At 37.8% G+C, this 27554-nt stretch overlaps 1 protein-coding gene and 1 non-coding gene across 2 annotated transcripts; both read left to right on the top strand.

Annotated features, from left to right (window-relative positions):
* Window positions 1–116: 116 nt before the first annotated feature.
* Window positions 117–19415, top strand: LOC148875202 (Formyl transferase). The gene is made up of 5 exons (XM_088964279.1): window positions 117–686; window positions 1722–1830; window positions 4172–4348; window positions 18632–18758; window positions 18917–19415. Exons 1-5 carry the CDS (start codon window positions 302–304, stop codon window positions 19028–19030), a joined length of 912 nt encoding a protein of 303 aa, XP_088820405.1. The 5' UTR covers window positions 117–301; the 3' UTR covers window positions 19031–19415.
* A 1229-nt stretch (window positions 19416–20644) lies between these two features.
* On the top strand, window positions 20645–20743 carry LOC148875201 (small nucleolar RNA snoR109). The gene has a single exon (XR_016105981.1). It is a non-coding gene; the product is annotated as a small nucleolar RNA snoR109 (small nucleolar RNA).
* Window positions 20744–27554: the final 6811 nt, after the last annotated feature.

Here is a 27554-nt window from a genome sequence, read left to right as displayed (position 1 = left end):
CATCAATCTAGTCCGTCCATTTGGCGGACCCTCTCTTAAATTTCTTTAACGCCCATAATTACAAAGATCCTAATGGGACCCAGTGATTAAACGGTCCAGATTGACAAAAACTTATTATCATAATCACGATCGTACTGGAACAATCAATATACCCTTGGTTTTTTTTGTTCTCAGTTCGCTCCGTTGTTTCCCTGCAAAATCTCACCTTTCTAGTAGGAGCTGAACCAAACTGGAGGAAAATTGAAGTAAATCAATAATAATCTGTATAGCCATTCTTCCCTTCTTCTGTTCAGCATTTTTAATGGAAGCCCGTAGCTTGCTCTCTGAATTTTGTTCAAACTCTACAAACTTGATACTTCAAAAGACCAGAAAATTATCAACAGCAAGAATAGTATCTTCGTCTTCTTCCTTCATTCAGTCCCATAATCGGGTTTCTTTTAAAACCCATTATCATACAAAGCTTGTTTCACAAAGGGTAGAGATTAAGAGAAGATTACAGTGTACAAATAGTGTTGAAAAAGCAGAGGACCTTAACGCGGTTGTGAAAGATTCGGGAAATGGGGTTCGACGTAAAAAGCTAGCAGTTTTTGTCTCCGGTGGAGGGTCAAACTTTCTGTCGATCCATGAGGCCACTGTTGAGGGAAGGGTCAAGGGCGACATTGTTGTTTTGGTCACCAATAAATCCGGTATGTCTTTTTTTTTACCGAACAACTGCTTTTAATTAGTTGGAATGTCGATTTTTTTTTTCTTCTTTTCGATTGCATCTTTCTTCATTCTTGTTTTCTTATTTATAGGGAAAGACTAGTCAACATGGATGAAGTATAAATATTCTCTCTTGTTTGTTTTCTTTTCCTGGTTTTCCTTCATAGGCTAACCTGCATCTTTGTTTATGACACAGAATCGAGTGATTTTATATTCTTATCATCTCTCAGTACTAACAAGAGCTTAATGACTACTTTCTTTAGTTTTGTTTTCTTTTTCATGAATCTTGTGTTATTCAACTTTGTAGAGTTTTGAGCATGTTTTATTTCATTTGAGGATTATTTCTGGTTCTCATCTGGTTGAGTTTTCAGTACTAATTATTAGGAACCTGTGCATGACTTCTGACATTTTCACCTTGTAAGGTTACATTTTACCCACCACCCTGCTTCTCGTTTCTTGCTTGCTTGTTTATGGTTTTCACTTGATTAAGGAGAACTAAAGTCACTCGTGAAAAAAAAAAAAATAACTAGGGTATCCTGACAAAAAAAAAATCTAGAGGGTTAGTAACTTAGTATGGAAACATCCAAGCCTTCTGCAGTTTTAATCAGGATCATAATCACATGCTTGAGTTAGATTGATATTAGGGCTCCATTTTCTGGAATTAGGAATATGGCCAAATAAAGAAATGTTGCTGTTTCCACTGTCTATTTGCTATATGCCATCTTATTTAGAGAAATTTTAATTCATTAGGAGGCTGAAGCTATCCATGGCTAAATGGTCCAGGTGACAGGTAGTTTAGGTCTGCAGCTTATTGACCTTTTCATTCTTGCTTCGTGTTTGTTTTTGTAGATTTTCCTTCTCTTCATTCGATGTACCTTCTCTGTCTTTAGCGAATATCTATTGTATGATTGTTATTTAAGAAACTGAAAAGAAAGGCAGAGAAATGTGAAATTGGTGTTACTTAAATTTTTATCATTGTTATTTTTGTTTCTTTTCTTTACCTTCTATTTCCATTGCAGGTTGTGGAGGAGCTGAGTATGCAAGAGCTAGTGGAATTCCTGTTATTTTGTTCCCCAAAACCAAAGACACTGAAGGACTATCTCCAACTGATCTTGTAAGTGCTCTGAGGTGAGGCTTTCTTCCAAAAGCTACAGATGTTATTCACGTGTCTTCATGTGGAACTTGTATTATAGCATCTTAAGTGGTAAATATGATATGTAGGGAGAACTGGTACCTCAGAGTTTCCATCGAAGGAACCAATGCATTTTACACAGTCAGAGAGTACACTGAAGAGAATATGATTTCAAACAAGATGGAGGATTTCAAAATAAAACTAGCTACACATTGGGGTGCTTAATTTTATAGGGTGTGCCTGTATGGCATGGGGGTGTGCTGAGATCTGACCACATCACGGAAGAAAAGATTCTTGATCTACATCATAGTTTTCAAGGCGCCAAGGTGAGGCTAGGCGACAGGGGGGCACCTTGTCGCCTAGGTGATGGATTTTTTTTAAGTAAAAACATGTATCCTAGGGTAGTTCCCTAGGTTCCATAATTATATTTCCTTAATAAATATCCATAATTTTCATAACAAAAGTATAAACTTCATGTTAAATTATAAAAAATCAACATATTCCAACATATTCATGAGAAGAAAAAGAAGAAAGAAAAGAAATTTAAAAAATATAGGGGCTGAACCCCTATTTATGTTATAGGAAAAGAAGAAAAGAAAAGATGGAAGAAGAAGAAGAAGAAATTAGTATATAAACACGCAAAATTAGTAAAGAAAAAGAAGAAAATGTGTTGATTGGGCAACATTTTTTGTTCTTCCTTACTTATTGGTTCAGATTTTGAAGTCTTTGAGGGTTCAATACAGCATTTAGCAATGTTTGTTAACCCTAACAAATAAGAAAATAATAGCAAGAAATTAGTGTACAAACACACATAATGAATACTTCAGTTTAAAAATGTCTATTTTATAATTTTAACCTCAAAAAATTAAGAATATAAAAGTTTTTATAACATGCTATAGGAGAACTGCTTGGCGATTAGGCGAGGCGAGCCTCCAAGGGCGCATTGTCGCCTAGGCATCGCCTTGACAACTATGACCTACATTATATCATTTGATTTTCATTGTTAAAACCTGATTACTTCATAACAGACTCATCCAACTAAGGAAGGAGTAGGCGATTTTCTATTTAGTGCTTCCTTTTCACTTCTAATTTCAAGTATTATCATCTGTTAATCTTTATTGACTCCTCTCTAGTGTGGCATATGAAGCTGGAAAGGAGCTAGATTCACCTTACAGCTTCTTACATGAGTACCATCCTGACTCATCTTTAACATTCAGTCTGGTTAGTGCTTTTTCTAACATCTAAAGCTCTTCTTCTGAGAATGTAATCCATCACTTCCAAGTTCCAACACAATGAGGGTTTTTTTAAGATCAACTTTGCATTGGACAATTGGGATCTCCCTTCTAACACTCAAGTCTCAAGTCTAATCTTTGTTTCAGAATTTCAGACACCATAAATCTACCATTTCCATGGAAAATCACACTCTGCAATATGGACATAATTTATTTCAATGTATTTTGAATATAGAAGTGAGCGTTTAAACTAAGATTCTATATATGCTTCCCGGAGAGCCTATAACTATAAAATTCTTTAGATAATTGTTTCAATCTGGTGGACTTAATGCAATTAAAGAAGTTTTCCTACATCCATGAGACTATGAATAGGCCTAATAACAAGCCAAAAAAAAAAAACATCTCTAATGAATCCCATTGAGAAAAGAGATCTGGGCTGAGGAATTTCTTGACTGCTATGCTCCCTAGTACAAAAATTTTTTTCTCCTTGCTGGAAAAATCTTTCCAATCTCTGGTCACTGAGACTAGCTTTTTTTCCCTTAACTTTGATTATAACCTGCAAGTTTTCTGAGTAAAGGCTAGGATAAATGTAAACTAAAAGGTCATGAATCATGATCTCTCTCCTTATCATCAACAAAGTTTCCCACCATATTCTTTTTTTATCGTAGGATGTTGTTCTAGCATTGCCTATGTAATATTTGTTTCCATTTGCTGTAATCATGTGAATTGGAAGGGATGTTGCATGGGAAATGCAAATGTCAAATGCCACTTGTCATGATTTTGTGTCTAACCTCAATTTGAGAGCCTGAAGTACAAAATAACCTTTTAGTTATTACATTATTTTAGACCACCTATAGTGGTGCCAAATCTAAACCGTTAATAATTTATATGGAGTGGATTTCAGATATTATGTTCTTTTTCCCCTTAGAGAATAACTTACTGATAATCAGGCCTTTTCAGATGGTTGTCTTTTACAGGAAATTTGAGGTTGACTTTATCCTCTTAGCTGGATTCTTGAAACTTACATTGTGTTCTTTTTTTTTTTTTTCCTTTAGAGAATTTACTGGTAATTGAGCCTTTTCAGACAGTCGATTGTCTTTTACAGGAAATTTGAGGTTGACTTTATTCTCTTAGCTGGATACTTGAAACTTATACCAGCTGAGTTGATTCAGGCCTACCCCAGATCTATATTAAACATCCATCCATCTCTTCTTCCAGCTTTTGGGGGCAAAGGCTACTATGGTATGAAGGTCCACAAAGCTGTTATTGCTTCTGGAGCTAGGTATGCTAAGTTCTAATATCCTGTCACTTTTTTATGTACTTTTATTATTTTCTGTCAGTTATTGGCCTTTTCTATATTTTCTACTTCTTGGATTCTATATAAGAAATTGTGGTACAAGGGTGGTGGAATCTAAGAGTTAACACACCTGAATCAATCTTAGTCCTTTAGGGATGTTGAATAAACTCCTTTAATGAAGAATATGTGAGCTGTTGCTGGATATACTAGCTGCTTGTGAAATTAGAGAGAAGGTGGAAAAAGAAAGAACAAAGAGAGAACCCAGAATCACTCAACAAGTTGCCTAGGAAAAGCAATCATTTTGGGGTGTGGGAATCACTTACCATTCTTAGCATAAGCTACACTAACTCAAATAAATCAACTCATTAATTCCTCCATATTTTTCCATTTACACATGGGCACATACTATATGGGTGGCCAATCCTCTTGCTAGAATTGCAGCTTTCATAAGAAAGTAGAAAATCAGTAACTCCTAAACTAGTTAATCAATAACTATAAAACAAATCAAATCCAAGGCTGGACCCTACAGGTAATTTGCAAAACAACTAAAATACCCCTATGGTGTAAAAATTTCAGAAAATTCAGAATTTGAACTGTTTGCTCATGCATCAATCAAGTCATCAAATTATATTGGAGATGGGGCAATACCAAGAAATCATGGTTGCTCTACAGAGCATAAATCACAATTTTTTTTTTGGGTTCCATCAGAGTGCAAAGCCACCTCTGTTGGATAAACAATCATGTATCAAATAAGCCTTCTTCCAATAGCTGTTTTGGCATGATGCCCAAACAATCAATTGATTTATGAGAGATTAAGTGGGTTCTCTTGTTGTTGTCACTGATAATTCAGGTTTTTATTTAATATAATTTCTTATACATACTGTAGTTAATTTTAGGCTGTCTGCTTGAATAACTATTTTGTTTATCATTTAATTTAAATTGATTCTGCTTTCTCATTGACATAGTTGTCAAGGCATCACCTAGGCTAGGTGCCTTGCCTACATGCCTTGACTTGTAGCAACAAGGTGCCATCCAGGTGACTAGTACTCGCCTAGCAATAAAGCACCCACCTAGGCTGTAAAAATGACAAGGTGAGCGCTTTATTATAATATCACTTGTGTTGCTATTATCTTATTTATATGTATGTTAGTACATTTTATTATGTAGTATATATATCATTTATACTTTGTTTTAAAGTTTTACTATTGAAATTTAAAAGATCAAAGGGTTCTAGGAAGAGAAAAAGAAAGAAAGAATATAAGTATAAAGAGGTTTCTTTTCCTTTTTTTGTTTTTTAATTCTCTCTCTCTCTCTCTCTTAAATTAAATAAAACAGTAGCTACACCCTTGTTCTTTTTCTTTTTTAAATTTTTATTTATATAAAATTATAACCTTCTTTAGATGCTAATTGATATGAAGTTGCCCTATGGAATACTTTATGTTATTATTATTTTTTAAAATATTGAAATTAATATATTTAAAATACTTTATCTTTTAGATATGATGATTTTCCATGTTTTGAGAGGAAATTTAATGTTCCTTCAATTTAATATTTCATGTTGATCATAGTTTTCAAGGCACTGATACTACATTAAAGGAAGGACTTTTTCCCCTATTGTCTTTATGACATATTGTCTAACTTCCAACACCATTGGATCCTTCATTGAGGAGTTAGATAATTCTACTGTCGACAAATTTAGGACTCCAAAGAGGAAGTTGTATAAAGTATTCTCTATGTCTTAACATAATAGTGGATCTTATCACATTGATCATTAGTTGACATACCATCCTTGAATATCCCAACATACCCAAGTATTTGTCCCCAGAAGGATCTCGCTAGTTGGCATATCAAAGACAGTTTGATAATCAACCTGCTATCAATATCAAGTTTAGGGATTAAAAGAAACACCTAATTGTTCCACTTGTCAAACTGTCTAGGAACATTTTGGGTTTGGTCCAGTTCAGTGTTTCTTGTAAGCACTCATCCTCAAACCATAGGTCACAACCCGAGTAACTGAGACCCACTGCTCCACTACCATGGGTGGTATGAGAATGACAACCTTGTCAGGATAGACTTCTCCAAGGGTATCCTATATAGCCTCATACATAATACTGATATGAACTAAGGGGATTTAGTAGAACAGCCCAATGACACATGGGTGGTATGAGAGGGCTCTTGCAGCCCTCCATGGTCTATAAATAGAGAGCAATAAGAGGGGATTGAACCATGCAAGTTTTTCCCATCATTGCTAGAATCAATCTAATCTTGTAAGACACCTTTGACTAGGGTTTTGAACCTCATTTGACCAGACCTGTTAGTCAACCTCCCTAGCATTGTTCTAGACTTATTCCAGGTTAAAGATATAACCCAAACTCATGTGAAAGGTCAGACCTTTGCCGTTGTAAATTGTACAAAAGAATTCCAAGACTGCAAACACATAGTTGCACCATCTTCAGTTAGTTGCAGTATTTTGGGAAGATCCAAGTTTGGGTGTGAACACCACTTCGATTTTTGCATTTGTGGACATCATAATTGGGTTCTACAGTTATTCTTGGTCCGAAGATTTGATCTTTTATGGTCCAAGAATCCCAAACGATCCAAGGAAGAAAATCGTGTTTTTCACTCCAAATGCGTTTTCGGCATTAGGGTTTCAAGCAAAATTTTGATTTTCAACCTCTCTAATTACTGGAATTTTTGCACAATATGATCACACGATGTTCATCTTTCAGGTTCAAAGGAGTATACATCTTGATTCAACCATAACAAATAATTTAGTTTTGTAGAGAACACTGATGTGGGCCCCACGGCTGTGGTCCCCATTGTGTTCGTATGATAACACATGTAACCTTTGTTAGTTATGTCAGTGTTAGTTGGTAGTTATTTTAGACAGCTTGTTATTTCAGTTTATTATTGTTTTATTTACCATGTAAGCATTAAGGGCAATTCTGCCCTTTCCTACAATTAGTGAACATAACATATAAATATTGAGAGAGTGGCGGCGGCAGATTCATTCGATCTGTCCCTCCTTTTCAAAACCCTTGTGTACTTCTGCTTTCTTCTTCTTCTTCTCCCTCTTCTTTCTACTTTTCTCAATCTGAAATTCTGTGGAATCCAAGACTGACTGTAGTCTTGATCGACTACTTGGTATCAGAGTCTATCTAGGGTTTCTCATGTGTGTCTAGTCCAGCCGACCACATGAGAACTGTCTAGGGCTGGAAGCTTACAAAGGACTGTTCGTTGGCTGATTCTTGGAGGTTACCAGAAAGGTTTAGTAGCTGTTTGAAGGCTTGTAGAGGCTTGGAGAGTGTTTTGGTAATCAGGAAGAATTAGAGAAGGTTAGGGTTCAGGCCATGATTGAAGGTAGCGATCAGAGTTTTCTGGGTAAGTTTTTATTTTTCCCTTGAGATTGCTGTCAGTCAAGATAGGTTGGACCTATCTGGGAGGAGCGGCCGAACTCTCCTTTATTTTCCTAAAGGCAATCAGTTTTTTTTAGGGTTTGTCATTAACCTTACGGCCAAACTTGACTGTGAATCCTTTGGAAGGTGTGGCTGAGCACTGTTTATGTTCTCACAAAGGTTTTCCTAACCCTACGATTAAAACCCTAATTCTGCTTCAGCATTACAGGTTGTTTTCTAAGTGGTTTCTAGACCTGTTTCGGTTTCCGAGCCTGTTTTTGGGGTGAGAACTGTTATCAGACTGATTATATTCTGACTGCCGATTGGTTTCAGATTAGATCTGAACTGATTTCATACAGATTTCTGACTGTGATCAGTTATTTAAGTGTTGTTTTCTATTGCAGTAGCCCTAATAGTTCTTAATTACTGATTCTTAACTAAGAATGGAGTTAAAAAATCAGGGGGAAGGTGTTTTTGGGAACAACAGGTATGGTAATATGTCTGAGACTGCGTTTCAGATTACAATTGTGAGATTTGATGGATCCAATTACTTGGAATGGGCCCAATCGGCCATGATGGCTATTGGGGGGGGGGGGGGGAGGGGAAAACTTAGCTACCTATTGGGAGATGTGAAAGAACCTTCCAAGGAGGACCCAGTGTATACCAAGTGGGTTCAGGAGAACTACTTGGTTATGACATGGCTGTGCAACTCTATGCAGCCACATATCAGCCGAAATTACTTGTGGGCAAAGACAACCAAGGAGATATGGGATGTCATGAAAGAGTCCTACTCCCAACCCCTTAATGTTGCTAGAGCCTATGAACTGAAGTGTGAGGTAAATAACCTCAAACAAGGAGAGAAACCAGTCTCTGTTTATTTCTCTATCTTGAAATCTCTGTGGCATGAAATTGACCATTTGGAGACTCTTGAGTGGGAAAGTCCAAGAGATGCACAGACCCATAGAAAGCAAGTTGAGACCAATAGGGTGTTTGAATTTCTGGCCGGCCTGAATTTTGATTATGACATTGTGAGGCAGCAGATACTGACAAGAGACAGTGTGACCTTATCTCAAGCCTACTCCCTGGTGCATAGTGAAGAGACTAGAAGAAAGGTTATGATGCAACATAAGTCCTTCCCCCCAGCCCTAGCAGCAGTTAAACCTAAGTCTAGGGGTGATACAGAAAAGGACATGAAGAAGGAAGATAAGCGGGATCTAGTATGTGAACATTGTAAGAAACCCAAGCATACGAAAGATACATGTTGGAAGCTGCACCCTCATTTAGTCCCAGCAAACTAAGGAATAAAAGGGGTAATGCTCATATGGATGTGAATACCGATTCTGCATCCTCATCGGGTACAAAAGGCATGCCCCTAGATACCTTAGCTGCTGTTCGGGCTGCCCTAATACAGTTGGAAAAGGAGGTTGGGAATTCAGCTCAATCATTTCAATCACCATCAACCCCTGCCACATCAGCATTTGCTCATTCAGGTACTCGGGCCTCAGCTTACCATGCTTCAGCTCCAGGTAACACTGAACGTTGTTGGGTAATAGACTCAGGTGCATCTGACCATATGACTAGCTTGCCATCACTGTTCACTACTTATCACTTATCTTCTGATAGAGATAAAGTATCCATTGCTTATGGCTCCCTTGTTTCCATTTTTGGCAAGGGTGACATCAAGTTATTTGATACTATCTCCTTATCCTCAGTCTTGCATGTTCCTAAACTTGATACTAATTTGCTTTCAGTCAGTAGTATTATAAAACATCAGAACTGTTCAGTAACCTTTTTCCCTGACCGATGTGTTTTTCAGGACTTGGAGATGAGGAAGGTGATTGGGACTGGCCGCGAGACGAATGGGATCTATCTGCTTGGAGAGAGTTCTCATTGGAAAGAGCCTGTAGATAAGAAGTCTTTTGTCTCTCAGTCTGTGAGTCCAGTTATGCTCTGGCATAATTGGTTAGGTCATTTATCTTTTCGGTCTTTGAAGAGTTTGTTTCCTACTTTGTTTGAGTCTGTTGAGATGTCAAATTTGAGATGTGAGAGTTGTGAGCTTGCCAAACATTGTAGAACATCTTATTCCTTGAGTAATAAAAGTAGTAATTCTTTTGATATTGTGCACACCGATATTTGGGGCTCGTATCACATCCCTTGTATGGGGGTTACAGATATTTTCTATTGTTTGTTGATGATTATACCCATTTTTCTTGGGTCTACCTTATGCGTTCTCGAGATGAGGTTCCCGCTCTGACCCAATACTTTCATCAGATGATTTTAACCCAGTTTGGGGTCAAAATCAAAATCTTCCGATCTGATAATGCAAAAGAATACTTTGCCAAGCCACTGGCCTCTTATCTACTCGATTATGGGGTTATTCACCAGAGCACTTGTCCTCATACACCACAACAGAATGGGGTTTCCAAGAGGAAGAATAAGCACATTTTGGAGGTGGCTAGAAGCATTATGTTTACCTCCAATGTGCCTATCCGTTTTTGGGGTGATGCTATCCTCACGGCAGTGTATCTCATTAATCGGGTTCCCTCACGGGTTCTTGACATGAAGCTTCCATTTACCCTTCTATACCCAGACGAGGAGTTGTTTACTGTTCCTCTTAAAACCTTTGGTTGCACCTGTTTTGTTCAGATTCTTGGACCTCATCATTCCAAATTTGACCCTAAGGCCTCCAAATGCATTCTTCTCGGTTATGCACAATCTCAAATGGGTTATTGCTGCTATGATCTTGTTTCGGGGAGGAGATTTGTTTCGATGGATGTCGCCTTCTTTGAGGAGGTACCCTAGTATCCTAGGGCTTCTCCTCAGGGGGAGAGTAGTGAGAATTTGGGTCTTTTTCCTTAGGGGGAGCGCAATGAGAGTGGGGTTAACTCATCTGAGGTTCCTTTACCCATTCCATTGAGTGATGAGGGTTGTAATGGTGAGGGTTGTCAGAGGGATTAGGAATTGAAAGTCTATCACAGGCGATGGAGGCAGGTTGATTTCGGTCATCAGCAGTCCAGGCCAGCCCCAGTTCCTTCTACGGATCCAGATCCAGGTACTACAGTCCCCTTATCAGGTCCAGGACCCACTGAGACACCTTCCACTGTTGCTACTTCCTTTCCTTCGGATGATCTTGACCTCCCTATTGCGGTTCGTAAAGGGAAACAATGTTGCACCACATCCACAACTCACTGCATTTCCCAGTTTCTATCCTATGATCGTCTGTCTCCTAGCAGGTCCTTTCTTACTTCCATTGCTGATATTCCTATCCCCAGAACAGTGCAAGAAGCTTTGTCAGTTCCTGAGTGGAAAGATGCAATGAAAGTTGAAATGGATGCCCTTTTGAAAAATAATACTTGGGAGCTAGTTGACCTACCCAAAGGAAAGAAATCGGTTGGATGTAGATGGGTATTTACTGTGAAACATAATGTTGTTGGTTCCATTGAAAGGTACAAAGCCCGGTTGGTTGCAAAAGGATTTACTCAGACTTATGGTATAGACTACTTGGAGACTTTTTCCCCAGTAGCCAAGATGACCACTATTCGAGTTTTATTAGCCCTTGCAGCAAATTACTCTTGGCCCTTGTTCCAGATGGACGTTAAAAATGCCTTTCAGAATGGAAACTTACAGGAAGAAGTCTACATGCAGTTGCCCCCTGGATTTTATGATGCAGAGACAGGTAAGAAGGTTTGCCGACTGAATAAGGCATTGTATGGACTAAAGCAGTCTCCTAGAGCTTGGTTTGATAGGTTCAGACTAACCCTTGGAAAATTCGGCTATGTACAGGCCTAGTCAATCATACATTGTTCGTTAAAAGAGTGAACTCTTCCTTGACCTTGCTTGCTGTATATGTGGATGATATTGTAGTGATAGGGAATAATAATAGTGAGATTGAGTCTCTCAAACAGCTCCTTCATCAAGAGTTTGAGGTGAAAGATCTTGGTGCACTGCAATATTTTTTGGGTATTGAGGTTGCTAGATCTAAACAGGGGATCTTTATTTCTCAAAGGAAGCATGTTCTAGATCTGTTGGCAAAAACTGGAAAGTTAGGTGTCAAGCCTACAGATACACCCATTAAACAGAATCACAAGATCAGTGCGGAGGGTGGAGAGCCTCTTGAAGACAAAGCTATGTTCCAACGGTTGGTTGGAAAGCTCCTATATCTCTGTCTCACACGGCCAGACATCAGTTATGCAGTCAGTGTTGTTAGCAAGTACATGCATTCCCCTAGAACTACTCATGTTCTTGCAGTTGAGAGAATATTAGCATACTTGAAGAGATGTCCAGGTAGAGGTATACTGTTCAAGAATGATAATCACATGAAGGTGGAGGTCTATACAGATGCTGATTGGGCTAAGAGTGCTGATGACAGGAGGTCTGCCTTTGGATATTGTGCCCTTGTAGGAGGTAACCTTATCTCTTGGAGGAGTAAGAAACAAAGTGTTGGTTCTTGCTCTAGTGCCGAAGCTGAATACAGATCAATGGCTAATGGAGTGCTGAAATCCTATGGCTGAAATCACTACTTGAAGAGTTGGGTATTGATTATGGGAAGCCCTTGATGCGGTATTGCGATAATCATGCGGCTATTAATATAGCTCACAATCCGGTGCAGCATGACAAAACTAAACATATTGAAGTTGATCGGCATTTTGTCAGAGAAAGGGTCTCATCACAAGAAGTGTCTCTCGTATATCACCTCCAACATGTAGATCGCAGATCTTCTCACCAAGGCTGTTCCAAGGAAGAAGTTAGAGGCGGACCTATGCAAGTTGGGATTGACAAATATCTATTCTCAACTTGAGGGGGAGTGTAGAGAACACTGATGTGGGCCCCACTGTGTTCGTATGACAGCAAATGTAACCTTTGTTAGTTATGTCAGTGTTAGTTGGTAGTTATTTTGGACAGCTTGTTATTTCAGTTTATTATTGTTTTATTTGCCATGTAAGCATTAAGGACAATTCTGCCCTTTCCTACAATTAGTGTACATAACATATAAATATTGAGAGAGTGCTTTCTTTTCAAAACCCGTGTACTTCTGCTTTCTTCTTCTTCTATTCTTTGGAATCCAAGACTGATTGTAGTTTTGATCGACTACTAGTTTAATAATGTCTATTTCATTATTATAATCTCAGAAAGTTAAGGATATAAAAGTATCCAACAACAGTGTAAAAGATATATTGGCGACTAAGTGATGCAACCCTTATGAGTGCTTTATCACCTAGACATCACTCTACATGTTAAGTTACCTTAGTATGAACTGGTTGTCAAAACATTAAGAATACAGAAGTATCCAAGAGCACCATGTAAAAAATATCTTGTTCATAAAGCAAGGCAACTTGGTATTAGTGCCCTGTTGCCCAGGCACCAGCCTAGGCATCACCTGGACAACTATGATGCTGATGTTATATGAAACTAGGGAACTTGGCCAGAATTTAGTTATTTATTTTATAAAATTCTTATTGCCTAGGTGACTAGGCACCCCATTGACCTAGAACCATCTAGATGTCTTGACAACTATGCTCACTGGTAATGAGTTCAAGGTTGTTTTGAAGTTCAAAAAAAGTGTTATAAATGGAACTTATTTTCAATGTTTAGGCCATTAAGTTTCTATATACTCATATGATGATTCTTTGTTATGATTAATATGCATATCCATGTGCTTCTAATAACGACTCATCCTTGAACAACTTCAATGTTTGGAAAAACATTCGGAACCAATTGTACTGGTACAGGAATGAAAGTATAATTACTGACTGGCTACTTTGGGATGGATTCTTGTTTCTCAAACAAATAAACAAAGAAAATAATTTGAGAAATTAATCTAAACACATCAGATACAATCTTCCAGTCCACCTTACCACCTTTCTAGCAAGCCTTCAAAATCAGAATATTTCAACGGGTTGCTTCTGCTTGGATGAACAAGGGTAGAATTTAAATCAAATTAAACAACTCTCCTCAAGGTCCCATATTCCCTCACATGTAGTTTTAACATAATTTTGAGTTGATTATCTGGGGTTCTATTACGATACCCCATTAATTTGTTAGTCAGGCAGTAGGTTTGGAGAAACTAACTCAAAAGCAAATTTATATTGGGTAGTTTTCAGTTTTTTTAATGTAATTTTCAGTTTTTAGGTAGTAGTTTATCAATGCCTATGGTTAACCTTTAGTTTACCTCACATGTGACTGATATAATATGATTTAAAAAGCAACTTGCACTAACAATGAATAGCCTGCATAGGAGTTACTTTACTGTTAATTTTGAGAGAAGATACACTAAAACCGTAAGGATCTTCAAGCACCTCTCCATGTATGACATTTTCCATAATTGGCAATTGGTGGCTGTGTTCTCTTTCAGTTAAACAGGTGGTGAGGCGCATGCTTGTATAAATATTTATTAAATAAAAAAATATATAATATATAATATTTTATTGGTTGTTTTAGTTAATATAATAGAACCTATTGCATGCTATCATGCTTTTGTATTGAGGAAAGTAAAAACAAAGTTAATCTTTGAGGGTTTCACATTGACAATAGAATCGAAGTATCGAGCTGAGGAAGATGAGAGAACAGCCTCCATTGCTCCCACAGTCCTCTAAAGTCAAGGTGAGTTAATCCTTCTCCTCCTCCTCCTCTTCCTCCTCCTTCTTCTTCTTCTTCTTCTTCTTCTTCTTCTTCTTCTTCTTCTTAGTTTTGTTTTCTGTTTCCAGGTGTAAAACAGTGGTTACGTCCCATTTTCTCCACTTCCTTTTTGTATCTTCTCTCCAAGTTTTTTGAATCATTTTATTGGACTAAAACGGGGGCTCCGCCCCCTACTTTTGTTCTTAAATTTCCTGCATGTTTTCAGCTTTTTTTTTTTTCTCATTATTGGTGTCTGAACAGGGGCTCCGCCCCTTCTTTTATTCTTTATATTCTTCTTTTATTTTAATATTTTTTTCACCACCTTTTCTGTGTCTAGAACAGGGGCTCCGCCCCCTTCTTTTGTTCTTAATTTCTTCCATTTTTTCAGCTTTTTTTTGTTCTCATCATTGGTTTCTGAAACAGGGGCTCCGTGCCTTCTTTTCTTCTTCGTATTTCTTCTTTTATTTTAATATTTTATCACCAGATTTTCTTGGTCTAGAACAGGGGCTCCACCCCCTACTTTTCTTTTTCATTTTCTTCTTTTATTTTAGTATTTGTTCCCTATGTATGTAGATCTAAATTAGGGGCTCTGCTCCCTTCAGCTCTTTCAAGTTCCAAGCACAAAAGTAAGTGCAGAATACATAAATAAATAAATAAATAAACTAGTTCAAAAGGGTAGAAATCCATTGGCAATCTTATTTTTAAATTCCATTGCTTAGGCAAGGGCTAGGCGCCTTGGCACCCCATGGTCGCCTTGGCGCCTTGAAAACTATTGGAAATTTGGTTAGGGCTGAATTAATGGCAGTGGTTCAAGGACTGCATCTAGAAAAATTATTGATTGCTGGCTTCTTATTGGTGGTAGGAGATTCAAAAATTAAAAGTCAGCAGACTCAAAGACAATAGTACAACCTCATGACACTACAGAAACATTTTCAAGGAGATCGGGATGCTAACAACAGGGACTATAGTTGATTATGCCTGGGTACACAGGTCAGCAAACACATTGGCTGATGTTATCTGGTAAATAGAAGTTGCATATTTTGGGGAGGGTTGGAAACTGAAATGTAATCCAGAAATTTGGGTTTGGTGGCAGTAGCCATCCCAAATTGGGACTGCAAGGCAGTTGTGTATAATATATTCTATTCTCTAATCAATAACGCTACAAGTTAACTCTTAAAAAATAGTTTTAATTGAAGTTAGATTATGTTCAGTCACTAGAGCAAAAACTGGTTTGGAAGTTAGAATTAGGGGGAAATAATAACAGTTGACAGATTAGGATACTATCTAGGGAAGCGAAGAAACTGGAAAAATTGATGAGAGATTTTCTTTGGGAATTAGGAGAAGGTAAAAAAGACCACTAAATCAGTTGGGAGGTTGTGGGTAGAAGCAAAGAGGAAGGAGGATTAGGGCTTGAGAATGTGCTTAAAAGGAATTCAGCTTTGTTAGGGAAGTAGTTGTGGAGGTGGCCTATAGAACGAGATAGGCTGTGAAATGAAGTGGTGAAGAGTATTCATGGATGGTTAGAGAGTGGATGGGATGTTGGTGCTTCAAGGAGGGTTAACTTAGCAACACCATGGAAAGCAATTCACAAAATTCTTCTGTAGTTTCTCAATTGTATCAGGTATGATGTTTGTTCTGGTAATTCTATTCAGTTTTGGGAGGACATTTGGGTTGGAGATCTTCCCCTAAAAGACCTTTTTCCGTCCTTGTACTCTGTTTTTTTTTTTTTTGTATAAAAAAGATGTGGTTTCAAAATTCTTTCCTTAAATTTTAAATTTGTTGTCTTTGTCTTGGGATTTTGGTTCTCATAGAGGGTTAAGGGAGGATGAAGTTGATTGTTTGCCTGCTCTTCTTGGTTTCCTTGATAAGGTTTGGTTGGATCCTTTGAAACCTGATAAGAGGATTTAAGCCATTCACCCTGATGGGTCTTTTTCTTGTGGTTCATTTTTTAAATTCCTGTGCCAAACCTCCTCTCAACAAAGTTTCCCTTCCAAAGAAGTTTGGTGTAGGCCGGTTCTCTCCAAGGTTTATGGCTTTGTGTTGGGAAGCGTGGCATGGAAAAGTAAGCACGATGGGTAACTTACAAAAGAGAAGACCCTTCCTATGTATTTCTCCAAACCGGTGCACTCTTTGTAGATCTCATGGTGATGACTATTATCACTTATTTTTATCTTGTAGTGTCACTACAGAGCTCTCTGTTTGGCTTTATATAGGATATGCCAATAGAAGTAAGTACAATCTTTAACCCTTCTATGTTCTATTGGCCCCATAAAAGAGGAAGAAGGAAAATGTGGACGTGTGCACGAGCACCCTTGTTATGGACAGTTTGGGAAGAAAGGAATGCTAGGATCTTTTAGGAAAAGGGGAGGAGCAGTCAGGCCTTGAAAGACTGCATTATGTATAGGGCAATACATTGGTTAAGGACTCTGGATTCGTGTTTTAAAACGCGGAGATGTGACGCGAGGCGTTCCACTACCTAGAGGCGTGAGGCGTAATTCAGAACGCAAGAAGCATAAGCCTCCCGAACACAATCCTCTTTAAGAGGAGGGGGGTTATGAGGAGGATGAAAAGGAAGGGGGGATCTCATTTTTTCTTTATTTTTAATAAAAATCTTTTATATTAAGAAGAATAAAGATGCATAACAGTAGTTCAAAGGGACAGGGTGCAAACCATTTTCTTTCCCCTTATCTTTTCTTCCCTTCCCTTATTTTTCTTTTCTTTCCTTTTCTCTTTTTTTCTTCTCTTTCCTTTCCTTTTCTTTCCCTTTCTTTTCTTTTCCTTTCCTTTCCTTTTTTTCTTTTTTCTTTTTTTTTTTCTGTATTTTCATATCAGATGTGCATGAGATGCAAGAGGCGTATGCCTCTAGCACGCCTCATGAGAAAAGCGCAAGAGGCATACGCCTCAGAGGTGTCAGCGCCTCTGGGATATGCCTCAGGGCGTTTTGGGAGTGCCTCGCCTGGAGGCGCGCCTCCAGGCATATGCCTCCCACACCTTTTAAAACACTGCTCTGGATTTGTTTGATCATTTCTCCTTTACTGACTGTTGGAGGGATTGGTTATCAGTAGCAAGTTGTTCCTCCTCCAAGGTAAAGGTAATGACAAGCTGGGTCCCCCCTCATGGTTCTTTGAAGCTGAATTTTGACAGGAGTAGCCAGGGCAACCCGGATCCCTCTGGATTGGGAGGTATATTGAGGAGTGAGGCTGGAAAGGCTGTCTTAATATACTCTGGCCCTTTAGGTGTTGGGAACTCTATTTATGCAGAGCTGTTAACTGCAATACAAGGAATAATTCTTGCAAAAGAAATGGGTGTGGAGCAACTTCTGGTTAATGGGGACTCTAAGACAGTGATGAACTGGTTAAAGAATCCGGAGGATGTCATGTGGGACTACAAGAATGAGATAAAGAAATTCAAATGGCTGACAAGGAATATATCTGTAACAGTACAGTGGATTGGGAAATCACCTAATGCATTTGTTGATGTCTTGGCAAAACAAGGGACAAATAGGGAAGCATTGTTCTGGGTGCAACTGTAATTTGCGTTTTTTAACAGTCATGCACTTTTTGATGTAGTTTTTGTGTTCTCTGTATGAAGAAGCAGCACCTTGCACCTCTCTGAGGGGATTTTCATGTAACCAATCCTTGAATTAATGGAATATGATTCTTTACTTATCTAAAAAAATAATAATAACAGTTATAGTAGAATTGGGACTTTTCTGACTTTTTGAATGTTGATGAAGTGAATCTGTTATCTTTCTTATCTTATTTGGATCTCAGTGCCTTCGGTCTTGGATCAACTAGAATTTTTTGTATTTTCAAAAGTTCTACTACATTGTCTACAGATATTTAATTCTATCTTTCTTTCATGGCTGTAACTTGTAAGTGCAAATCTGATCTTTATTGTTAGTCATATATGGCCATTTTTCTTGAATTTTCTCTCAAATCTGCTTCTAGACAGTCAAACATTGTAATAATTGAGTACAAGGTCATTTGCAATGGTAGTAGAATTTTCTGATGATGTTGAGTTGGCAACCCAGCATATGGAAACAGTTTGGATACAGTATGCAAATCAGGTTGCAAGTTGTGTTTTAGTTTAAAGGATGTGGTGGTTTGGATTGGAAAATCTGAAAATAAATGGTATAAATTTGGTGTTAAATATCCTACTAGAGATTCTTGTCTTTCCATAATATAACAATTGGTTAGTTTAGTCCTTTTGCATCTAGAAACGAGTTTGTCATGTTTTATCTTCTTCCAATGGCCAGATATTCGGGTCCCACAATCCATTTTGTTGATGAACATTATGATACTGGTCGTATTCTTGCTCAAAAGGCAGTACCTGTTCTGGCAAATGATACGACAGAGGTGCTGGCTGCAAGGGTCCTTCATGAGGTAATGAGGGTGATTAGGATTGATTTTGTTATTAGATGGCCTGGTCACTCATTTGATTGTTGATTGGTGGAAGTATTAAATTTTTCTAGAGTGACACCATTAATTTCTTTCTCTGCTTGTTTTTTTTTTTCCTTTGAACACTTGAATTTTCTATTTAGGAGCATCAATTGTACGTGGAAGCCACTGCAGCATTATGTGAAGAGCGGATAATTTGGAGGGAAGACGGTGTACCTCTCATCCGAAGTAGAGAAAACCCAAATGTATACAGCTGAAGGAAACCTGGTCGGAGATTGCATGTGAGACTAAAACAAGCACATAGTTAGGACCCAGAACTTCATCCAACAGAGCTACTGGGTCTATTTGTTTGTTCAGCAAAGCTATGTGAATTTTATGATCAAAGTTTTACAGGTTATGGGATATCAGGCATTTGGCAAACAGGGTACAACCCAACCCCAAAGAGATTTCCTTGTTCAAGTGTCTGTGGTTGGACGATATGAAAATCATAGATTCATAGCAGCAGAACACTAAATGACTATTGGCCAATTTTCTTTTTCCTGTTGTTTCTAGGAATTAGAACATTTGGGCAGATTTAAAATCCAAGATTGGCCCATCTTGCTTTAGTATAAAGATGAGGGGATACATTGATTTAAGGGTGGCAGCACAAGAAATAAGCAAGTGTGTTTCAATTTTTTTGTTCTTGGAACAACTGACCTTCTGAGGATTGAATGTTACAATTTTTTTAACATTCTGGGCTTTCAACAGGGTTCTTCTGCATGACAGATTACTCCATACATGGCTGGACTAACTTGTCCTGCAAGAGAATTTTTTTGGGGCAAAAATTGCGTATTAGTATCCTACTTTGGATTAGTTTTACTTTAATACCTAAACTTCAAAAGTATCTTTTGAAAATTGTCAATTTAGTCCAAAATTGTTAACAGATGCCGATTATATATGGCATGTGAAAGAACACAAATGCCCTGAGTTTTGAATGAATGCACAAAATTGTCATGTTAAACTCCCTTTTCATTGCAATTGGGCATCACTATTAACCTTATGTTGAAGAACTGGTGCTTCCTGCTGGAGAAACTACACGAAAAAACATGTTAGAAAAGACATCCTTTTCAGAGAAAAGGGATTTAGACTATTATCGTTGTAATCCTGTTTTTTCAGTTATTCAATCCATAACAAAGAGGGGAGAAGACAAGTAACTCTTACTATTGCCCTCTTGCTGATAAAGGCAATCAAGATAAAATAGTCATAAAAATATTAAAAAAAAAGTAGTTTTAATATTTTAAAAATTTTAAGTCATACATATTATTACATGATCCAAATGAATGATGGATTGGTAATGATAGATATTAAGTTTGCCATTTTTGGGAGTTAAATATTTTTTGGAATGAAAATAACCCCATATTACGTGTATCTTTCGTACTTATAAATTATTATTCACATAAAATATTTTTAATGTACCGTAATTGTGCCTGTGAGGCGCACATGTGTTAGGATTTCGTTCCTCTAGTGACAGCCCAGTGGAGTGGACAGCCAAAAGCAATAACCAGCACGCCAACCCCACCCAGCTGAACCATGGTTAAACAGCTGTAGTCAGGTTACTTAAAATGCAACAACCCCACAGAGTCACACTATATAAATCGTGCCGTGCTTAGGGTTTTTCCCATCTCTTAAACGCGCATCTTATCTCCGTTCATTAGAGGGTTTAGGGTTCCGACTTCTTTTGGAGTTCGTAGTTATGGGAAAGCTGTTGTTTTTGCTTCTGATCGAAGATGATTTACGTTTCGTTTCCGACTGTGTCTGTGCCTTGATTTATGCGCGATGCTACATGTACCAAGAGAAGGGTGCGGTATACCCTTGTTCTTGAATCGCCAAAGTGGTTGTAGCTAAATCGATCAACGGGAGAGAAGTTAACTGGCCGGTTGTCGTGAGATCCCTCTCAGTCGACTAATCTGCTTACCGAACTTCTCACATTCATTTCCCTGTTCTTCTCCTTTTTCTTTTCTTTTTTTCTTTATAGAAAACTGAAAAAAGTAATTTCAATCTTCCGTTATTAGAATAAAGAAAGGTGTTTATTTTGAGAAGGGAAGAAGAGAGGAAATGGCATAGGATTTAGCCTTTTCTAGAGGCCCTTCTCAGATATTGATAGAAGGTCACCTTCCAGGCTTGCTGCATTGATTTCCCTTCAGCTTGCGTCTATCGGTGTCTACATTTTCAATCCAAAACTGCCTTGTACTCTGGACTGGACTCCTTTAGAGCTTCATATAAACATGATATGGAGGGCTACAGGGAATTGGTGTTGAAGGCATTTCGACTCTGGGGTCGAGCTTAAGTTTTAGATGGGCGTTCCACCATTATCAACATAAACTGATCCATTGCGAAATCTGTTGATGGGATATTTGGCATCAAATGAAATGCAGACAGACAAGAATCCTCATCCATTTGCGCTTGGGCGTCAGCCCTCGGCTAAGTTTTTCGTTAAAATTCTCTAAACCTAAAAGAGGCAAGGGCCCAGGGAACCAGACTATTTGTTTAACGAATTATAGATCTCGAACTTTGCAGAAATCCAATTCATGTAATTGCAAATCCTCGCGTCGCAACCCAAATTCGCAGTTTTGGGCATTAAGGGATTTAGGAAAGATTAAATGATTGTAAATAAGTTGTAAAATATATATTGAGAATGTATTATTGGGAAGAAAGCACAATTTAATTTTAATAATTAAATTATTATTCTCTCTTTTTTATTGGATAATATAATACTAAAAAAATTTATCTCTAAAATTAAAATTTTAAATTTATGGATTTCTTTTGGGTTCAACCATGCCATGGAAAAGATATGATATCGAAATCATAAACCTGGTAATGAATTAGGCCTAATCCATTGATAGAAGATAAGAATATAGGTGCCAATGAATCAGATTTGAACAGATTAGACTGGACTGGACTCCAAATCCCTACATAGTACATACCAATTGGGTTCAAATCTCAGTAGCTAAATTCTCTTTACAATTTATTTTCCGCTTTTTGGTAGGGAAGTGATAGAAATGCACTTGAAATTTAATATGAATTAACCATAATTAATAGGATTGTATTTTGTCCTTATAAAAAAATTAAGACATGGCTGTCGATAGATGGAAGGAAAACAACACGATACCACATATCGTATCAAAATCATCATCATCTAAGCTTTGTCCTAATACATGTGCTTGGTTTCAATTACATTTGTTATTTCACCCTTTCAAATCATGGAAGCTTATATTATTTTTTGTTATTCCCAGTCCCAGTACTTTTTGGTTTGTATGTGGCTCTTCTAGTTCTTTGAGTTTGTAACTTATTACTTATTCTGTCATAGATGTTTTTATCATTTATTGGAGTTAATCCTAACTTCCTTCATATAACTTTATTTCTAACCCTGTTCAATTTAAGTTTTACCACATCCATTTGAGCAATTGCATATTTGCCATATTCAATTTTTAGATATGCTTTTTCTTAACTTCTCAACACTCTGATGTAGTTGACCTTATTAATTGTTCCATAATATTTGCCTTCTAGATGAATTGGTATTTATCTATAATATATAATTCTAAATGCATTCCTCCATTTTGGCTTCCTCTAATTTTATGGGCTACATCCTCCTAAATTTCTTGAATTATTGTATTAAGGTAACAAAAGTGGATACATTGAGTTTCATTTTTATTATTATTAAATTTGCATTGCACCTATTTATCTTTAAATCCTTTGGAAATAGACCAAACAAAACAACACTATGGTTCAGTTTGGAAGGAGTATAAATATAAATTTGTACAGTGCAAATACATACAAAATATAAGGTTTTGCCCTCTACAAATTTGCATTTGTACAGCCTAAAGAAAATTAACCGACTTACCTGCACACAAGAGCTTTATATCCTTGCGAATAAAAAAGATATTGATGCAATGCAATCAGGTTGCTCCTAGCTGGAGGTGGCTTGGCTCCCAGTAGACGACGAACGTGGAGAATCTACACAGAAAGAATTAGAGAACCCGGGGGTGCTTATCCGGCGAGATCGCTCCGATGCTTAAGTCAATATGTGCAAGCTGAAAGTGATTAGAAAGCAAGAGAGATAGTAAGCAGTAATTGCGCGCGTACCTTGGGCCCCTGGAGGGAGGCCTTTATATAATGGAGTCCTCGCAGGCTTCGCGGAGTAGTTCCGAGATCATTGCTATGATAGAATTTGTGCCCGTGTTAACTGGAGATAACATTATCAGTTGATAAGGTTAATTACTTCTGCCCGAATCGGACGGGGAGATAATGCTTAGTTGTTACGAGGCGTGATCCCGCAAAATTCGAAAACTATTGGGAGTGACTTTCGGGGTTATATTGAGGGCCGATCGGTATACCCGAGTTCGTTTCTACCTCGAATTGATGTTCTCGAGCTAAGGCTTGTACACCTTGAACTGAATTATGTACTGGTGTCGCAACCTGGTACCGAGGTGCCCTTAGCTCGGGATGGTTTCAGCTCGAACCCTTAGTTTGGGGTAGTGGAGTATCACTTTGTAGCAAGTTGGCCATGCCGGGTTGGCACTTATGTCGAGTCATGTCCACGTGTCCCCTTATTATGAGGTCGGGCCAAATAACCCTCCATCAGATATCTCGATGCCAAGAGTTTTATTCACCATTAATATAAGAAATCAATTGGAAATTTAAACAAAATATTGTCTAAATTGATGTTCACAATGAATAAAAAAGCCTCAAAAAAACTTTTGCTTCACCCACTTGAGGGGAGGAAGCACTAGAAGCCCCACATCCAATTCCCCAACACAAACCTTCATAATCTCTAAAAACATAAATCCAACAACAGTTTTGCTTGAATTCAAAAACTTCCATCGACATTACATTTACAAAAACCAAGCGAAGGTGGCTTCCATTTGGAAGGAGACCTTCCTGACTCCATGCCCTATGAACAACTTACCAATCTCCTCTCCAAGAAAAGAGATTTCCCTAAGCTCAATTGACATGCGAATAGAGCCAATTACAACAAAGGGGAAGTATACAAAATCTCAAAATGAAACCCATTTCTATCTTTCCAAATAAACCATAAAGTCAGTCAAAGAAATATTAACCAAAGTCTCAAGATGCGATTTTCCAAGAGATAACAGCAAGTTATTAAACCAATTTTCAAACAAACTAAAGCCTTGACTTCGTTCCGGATTTATTCCCACCCCTGAGCCTTGCCAAATGCATTTGGCCTTTTCAAAGAGAAGGAGGGCATGAAGAATGGACTTCCCTTCTTAACTGCAATTCCATTCAAACAATACCTCCAAATGAATTGCTTGATTTTTAGCTCTACGTGAAGCTCTTGTGGGATATATACTTCAAACCATACATAGATATATAACAAGTGTCTTTATTAATTACTTAATGATAATACTTAATGATAATAGATATCAAGAAAAAAGTTTTTCAGTAGAATTATATGATGAATCTTTAATATATGGTGAATTAGCTAGAGTCTAGAAAGGACTATTTTTCTTTCCACCCTCTATGAACAAAACAAATCTTGACCCCCAAAAACTTTATCATAAGTTCATAATTGGTTTTCAACTACTAATATTAATTGTTTCCATCAAATGAGGGTGGAGTATAAGGCTAATAGCGATAGATCTGTATTTTAAGCATATGACCAATCCAACTAATTTGACATACCAAGACCTTTTAATCTCCTATTATCAATATTTTGCATGGCCTTTGGTATTGGGATGTTTTAAGCTATTAGTATATACATGCACTTCAAGTGTCAATATCTCTAAGATAAAACTATTTACAATTCATGGGCACTTTTTGAACAATTATGAATGGATAGTTTTTGAGCTATTATAAGTGGATAGTTTTTAGAGTGAGAGTAAAGGATATATATACCCTCTTTATGCCCATTGTATGCTGTTTAGATAAGGGATAAAAAATGTCCAATAAAAATTCCAGAAAGAAGGACATTCACTCTTTTATAGGTAGTATAGATAATGTTTCATGGCATAGGGAATAAGATATTGTCACATCACATATAAGAGTCACTAAGTTCACATCCTGTGCACGGGAAGCATGAACCCGCCAATAGAAATGTAACATATTGGAAATGCGAGCAAACGGTGAAGTTAATGGGTGTTCAACTATTAACTGAACTCCCTCACCAGGTAGCGAAAGGAAGGGAAAGATAGGCCCGTACAAAGTTTGTAAAAGTTTTCCTATCTTTCCTTTCCTTTCCTTTCCCTACTTTTTTCCTCTAAACCAAACACAGCATTAGAGACCTCCTCTCCTCCAAGCCCTAACCCAAGCATCCCACCAGCCATTTACCATACACTGGTAGTCGTAACCATGAAACGGTGGCAAGTATTCCGGAAGCTAGCTACTCTCCAGTCTCCTTGGCAGCTTCCTCCAAACCGAATGTTGTTGGCGTACTTAAGCTTCTCCGCCATGGGTGGATTGAAGAAGGCTCTTGAAACCCTCATAATTGATTTCATTCAATCGCTTGGGATGGCATACATGGTTCACCACCTGGAATATGCCCCATTCTCTGTGTGCACAAGACAGCACTAGACAACTATTACCACGGGGGGCAACTGGCCTTGGTTACTGTTTTGTACGTGGGTTTTCGTTCTTCTAGTTTGATGTACTGGGGTGTACGGGTGTCAATTGGACTGGATTTGGTGCAATCTAATCCAATCCAATGTGAGCCCATTACAAATGGACCTAGTCAAATCTAGTACAATGAATATTTTGGACCATTTTGGATCGGTCCATTGACACCTATGTTCTTATCTTCTATAAATGGATCATATATTGGCTCAATCTGATATAAATTCATTATGGATGGACCAGGTCCAATCTAATATGTCATATCACTCTGTCCAATCCATCCAAATTCAATGTCTTATTGGTCCATCCAATCCATCCAATTTGATTTTGATTTGGCAGGAGTCAAGCCCAAAACCTGTTCATTGACAACCCTACCGGGGTGGCAATGATTTGATTCCACTCTTGGTCGGCTCTTGACCCCTTTGAATTAGTTATGATCACTCCAACAATCTGGTTGTGGCTAGTGTAAAACCATTACAAGTGAGAGCATGGAAGACAGAGGAAGCTGATGAGGGATAATTTGGTCCTCCCAATCAAGTGGCGACACATGGCCCCCGATTGACACCCCGACATTGGGTCAGCAGACCAGCTCAGTAAGTTAGCTTGGAACACCTCGCTCAACCCGAACTCCACCTCAATAAGGCTGAGCTGGTAGAGCCCGTAAGATTACGGTGACTTGTCCTATGAGTCGGTTGAGCTGAAAGGAGCTATGGTGACTTGCGTGGGAGAGCTCACTACCCGTCCCTAGAAGTTCGCTATCAAAGGCGTCGGTATTGCAACCGTTAGAATGGCTCACCATGTCGCATGTCTCGACTTTACTCAAACAAACTGTAACCGTCACGAAGAACTCGCAACTAACACATTAATGCACCAGGAAAAATGGAAACGGCCCCACAGGGAGCTCAAGACTGCTACCTAGAGGACCCTAAGCCCTGGGACCTATTAAAGGCACCCGATCCCACTCAAAAAGGTATGCACACTAAACATTCTAGAGCTCTCTCAATCTCTTAAGAATTCTCAAATACCTACTGACTTAAGCATTGGAGTGCCCTCCCCGGGTAAAAGACACCCGGGCACTCTCACCTTCTACTCCTTGTAGCATAAATCAACTCGATCATCCAAATGTCAACTCGGCCCTCATAGCTCAGCCCAGCCAGATAGACTTCCAGTCGGAGTGCGAGTCACCGCACATGAGGGTGCATCCAGGTTGCGCGACATTAGAAGCCATAAGGAATATATGCTTCGGAGGTGTTATTGGCTCGACTTCAAATATCAAAGGAGAATGAAGATATGATATATATCGGAGATCATCAGACTACAACTCTGCAACTTTAAAGGCAGCACTAATAGGCAGAAGGTAACAGATAAAAAAAAGAGATGAAACACTTGATTAACATGCCAAAAAAGGGAGTTGGGATTTGGAGCAGAGGTGATAGTTGCTTGCTCAAAATCCACTCAGGACTGAGGGCTCCAATATTTACACAAAAAGCCACGTGGTTATACCTCCATCATCTTCAGTCTTCACAATCCACACATTCCAGCCAACCACAAATAAATGATAGATAACGGATATGAAGAGTTTATCGTCCATCTAAAACATTTGGAATTGACTTGTTATCTTCTTGCTGAATGTGTGATTTTTTTCCCTTCTTTTCCACTTTTATTATTACGACATCAAGATCATGTGCCAACTAACTTCTCCACCTAGCATCCATTTCTTGATCTTAAGTGGCGTTTGATAAATCTAAAACTTTAGATTTGAAAAGTTAAAAAGGTATTTTTTGTGTCTGAAATATGAAAAGAAGCATACTTGCTTTTCTACTTTTTAGAGGCTCTAAATCCATAAGTTTGTTTGTGTTGGATCAATCCTTTACCATCTGAAATTTGCTGACTTTACTATTTTACCCCTAGAATATACTATTTGGAAATGTTGAGTTAAATTTGCATTATCTCATAAAAATATTTTTCAACCTAAAAATAATATTGAAATAATAAAAATAATAAATAATAAATTACTAATTACTAATTACTAATTAATAAATGAAACAATTAAAATTAAAAAAATTATTAATGACTATAAAAATATTAAAATAATTAATAATTTACACAAAGAAAAATTAATGAAATAAGTAAAATTACTAGTTAATAAAAATAATTAATGTTTAATAAAAATAT

The sequence above is a fragment of the Nelumbo lutea genome, chromosome 1 (assembly GCF_056320005.1).
Source record: "Nelumbo lutea isolate HS-2025 chromosome 1, American lotus-T2T, whole genome shotgun sequence".
Lineage (NCBI taxonomy): Eukaryota > Viridiplantae > Streptophyta > Magnoliopsida > Proteales > Nelumbonaceae > Nelumbo > Nelumbo lutea.
This window is presented reverse-complemented; position numbering and strand designations above follow the sequence as displayed.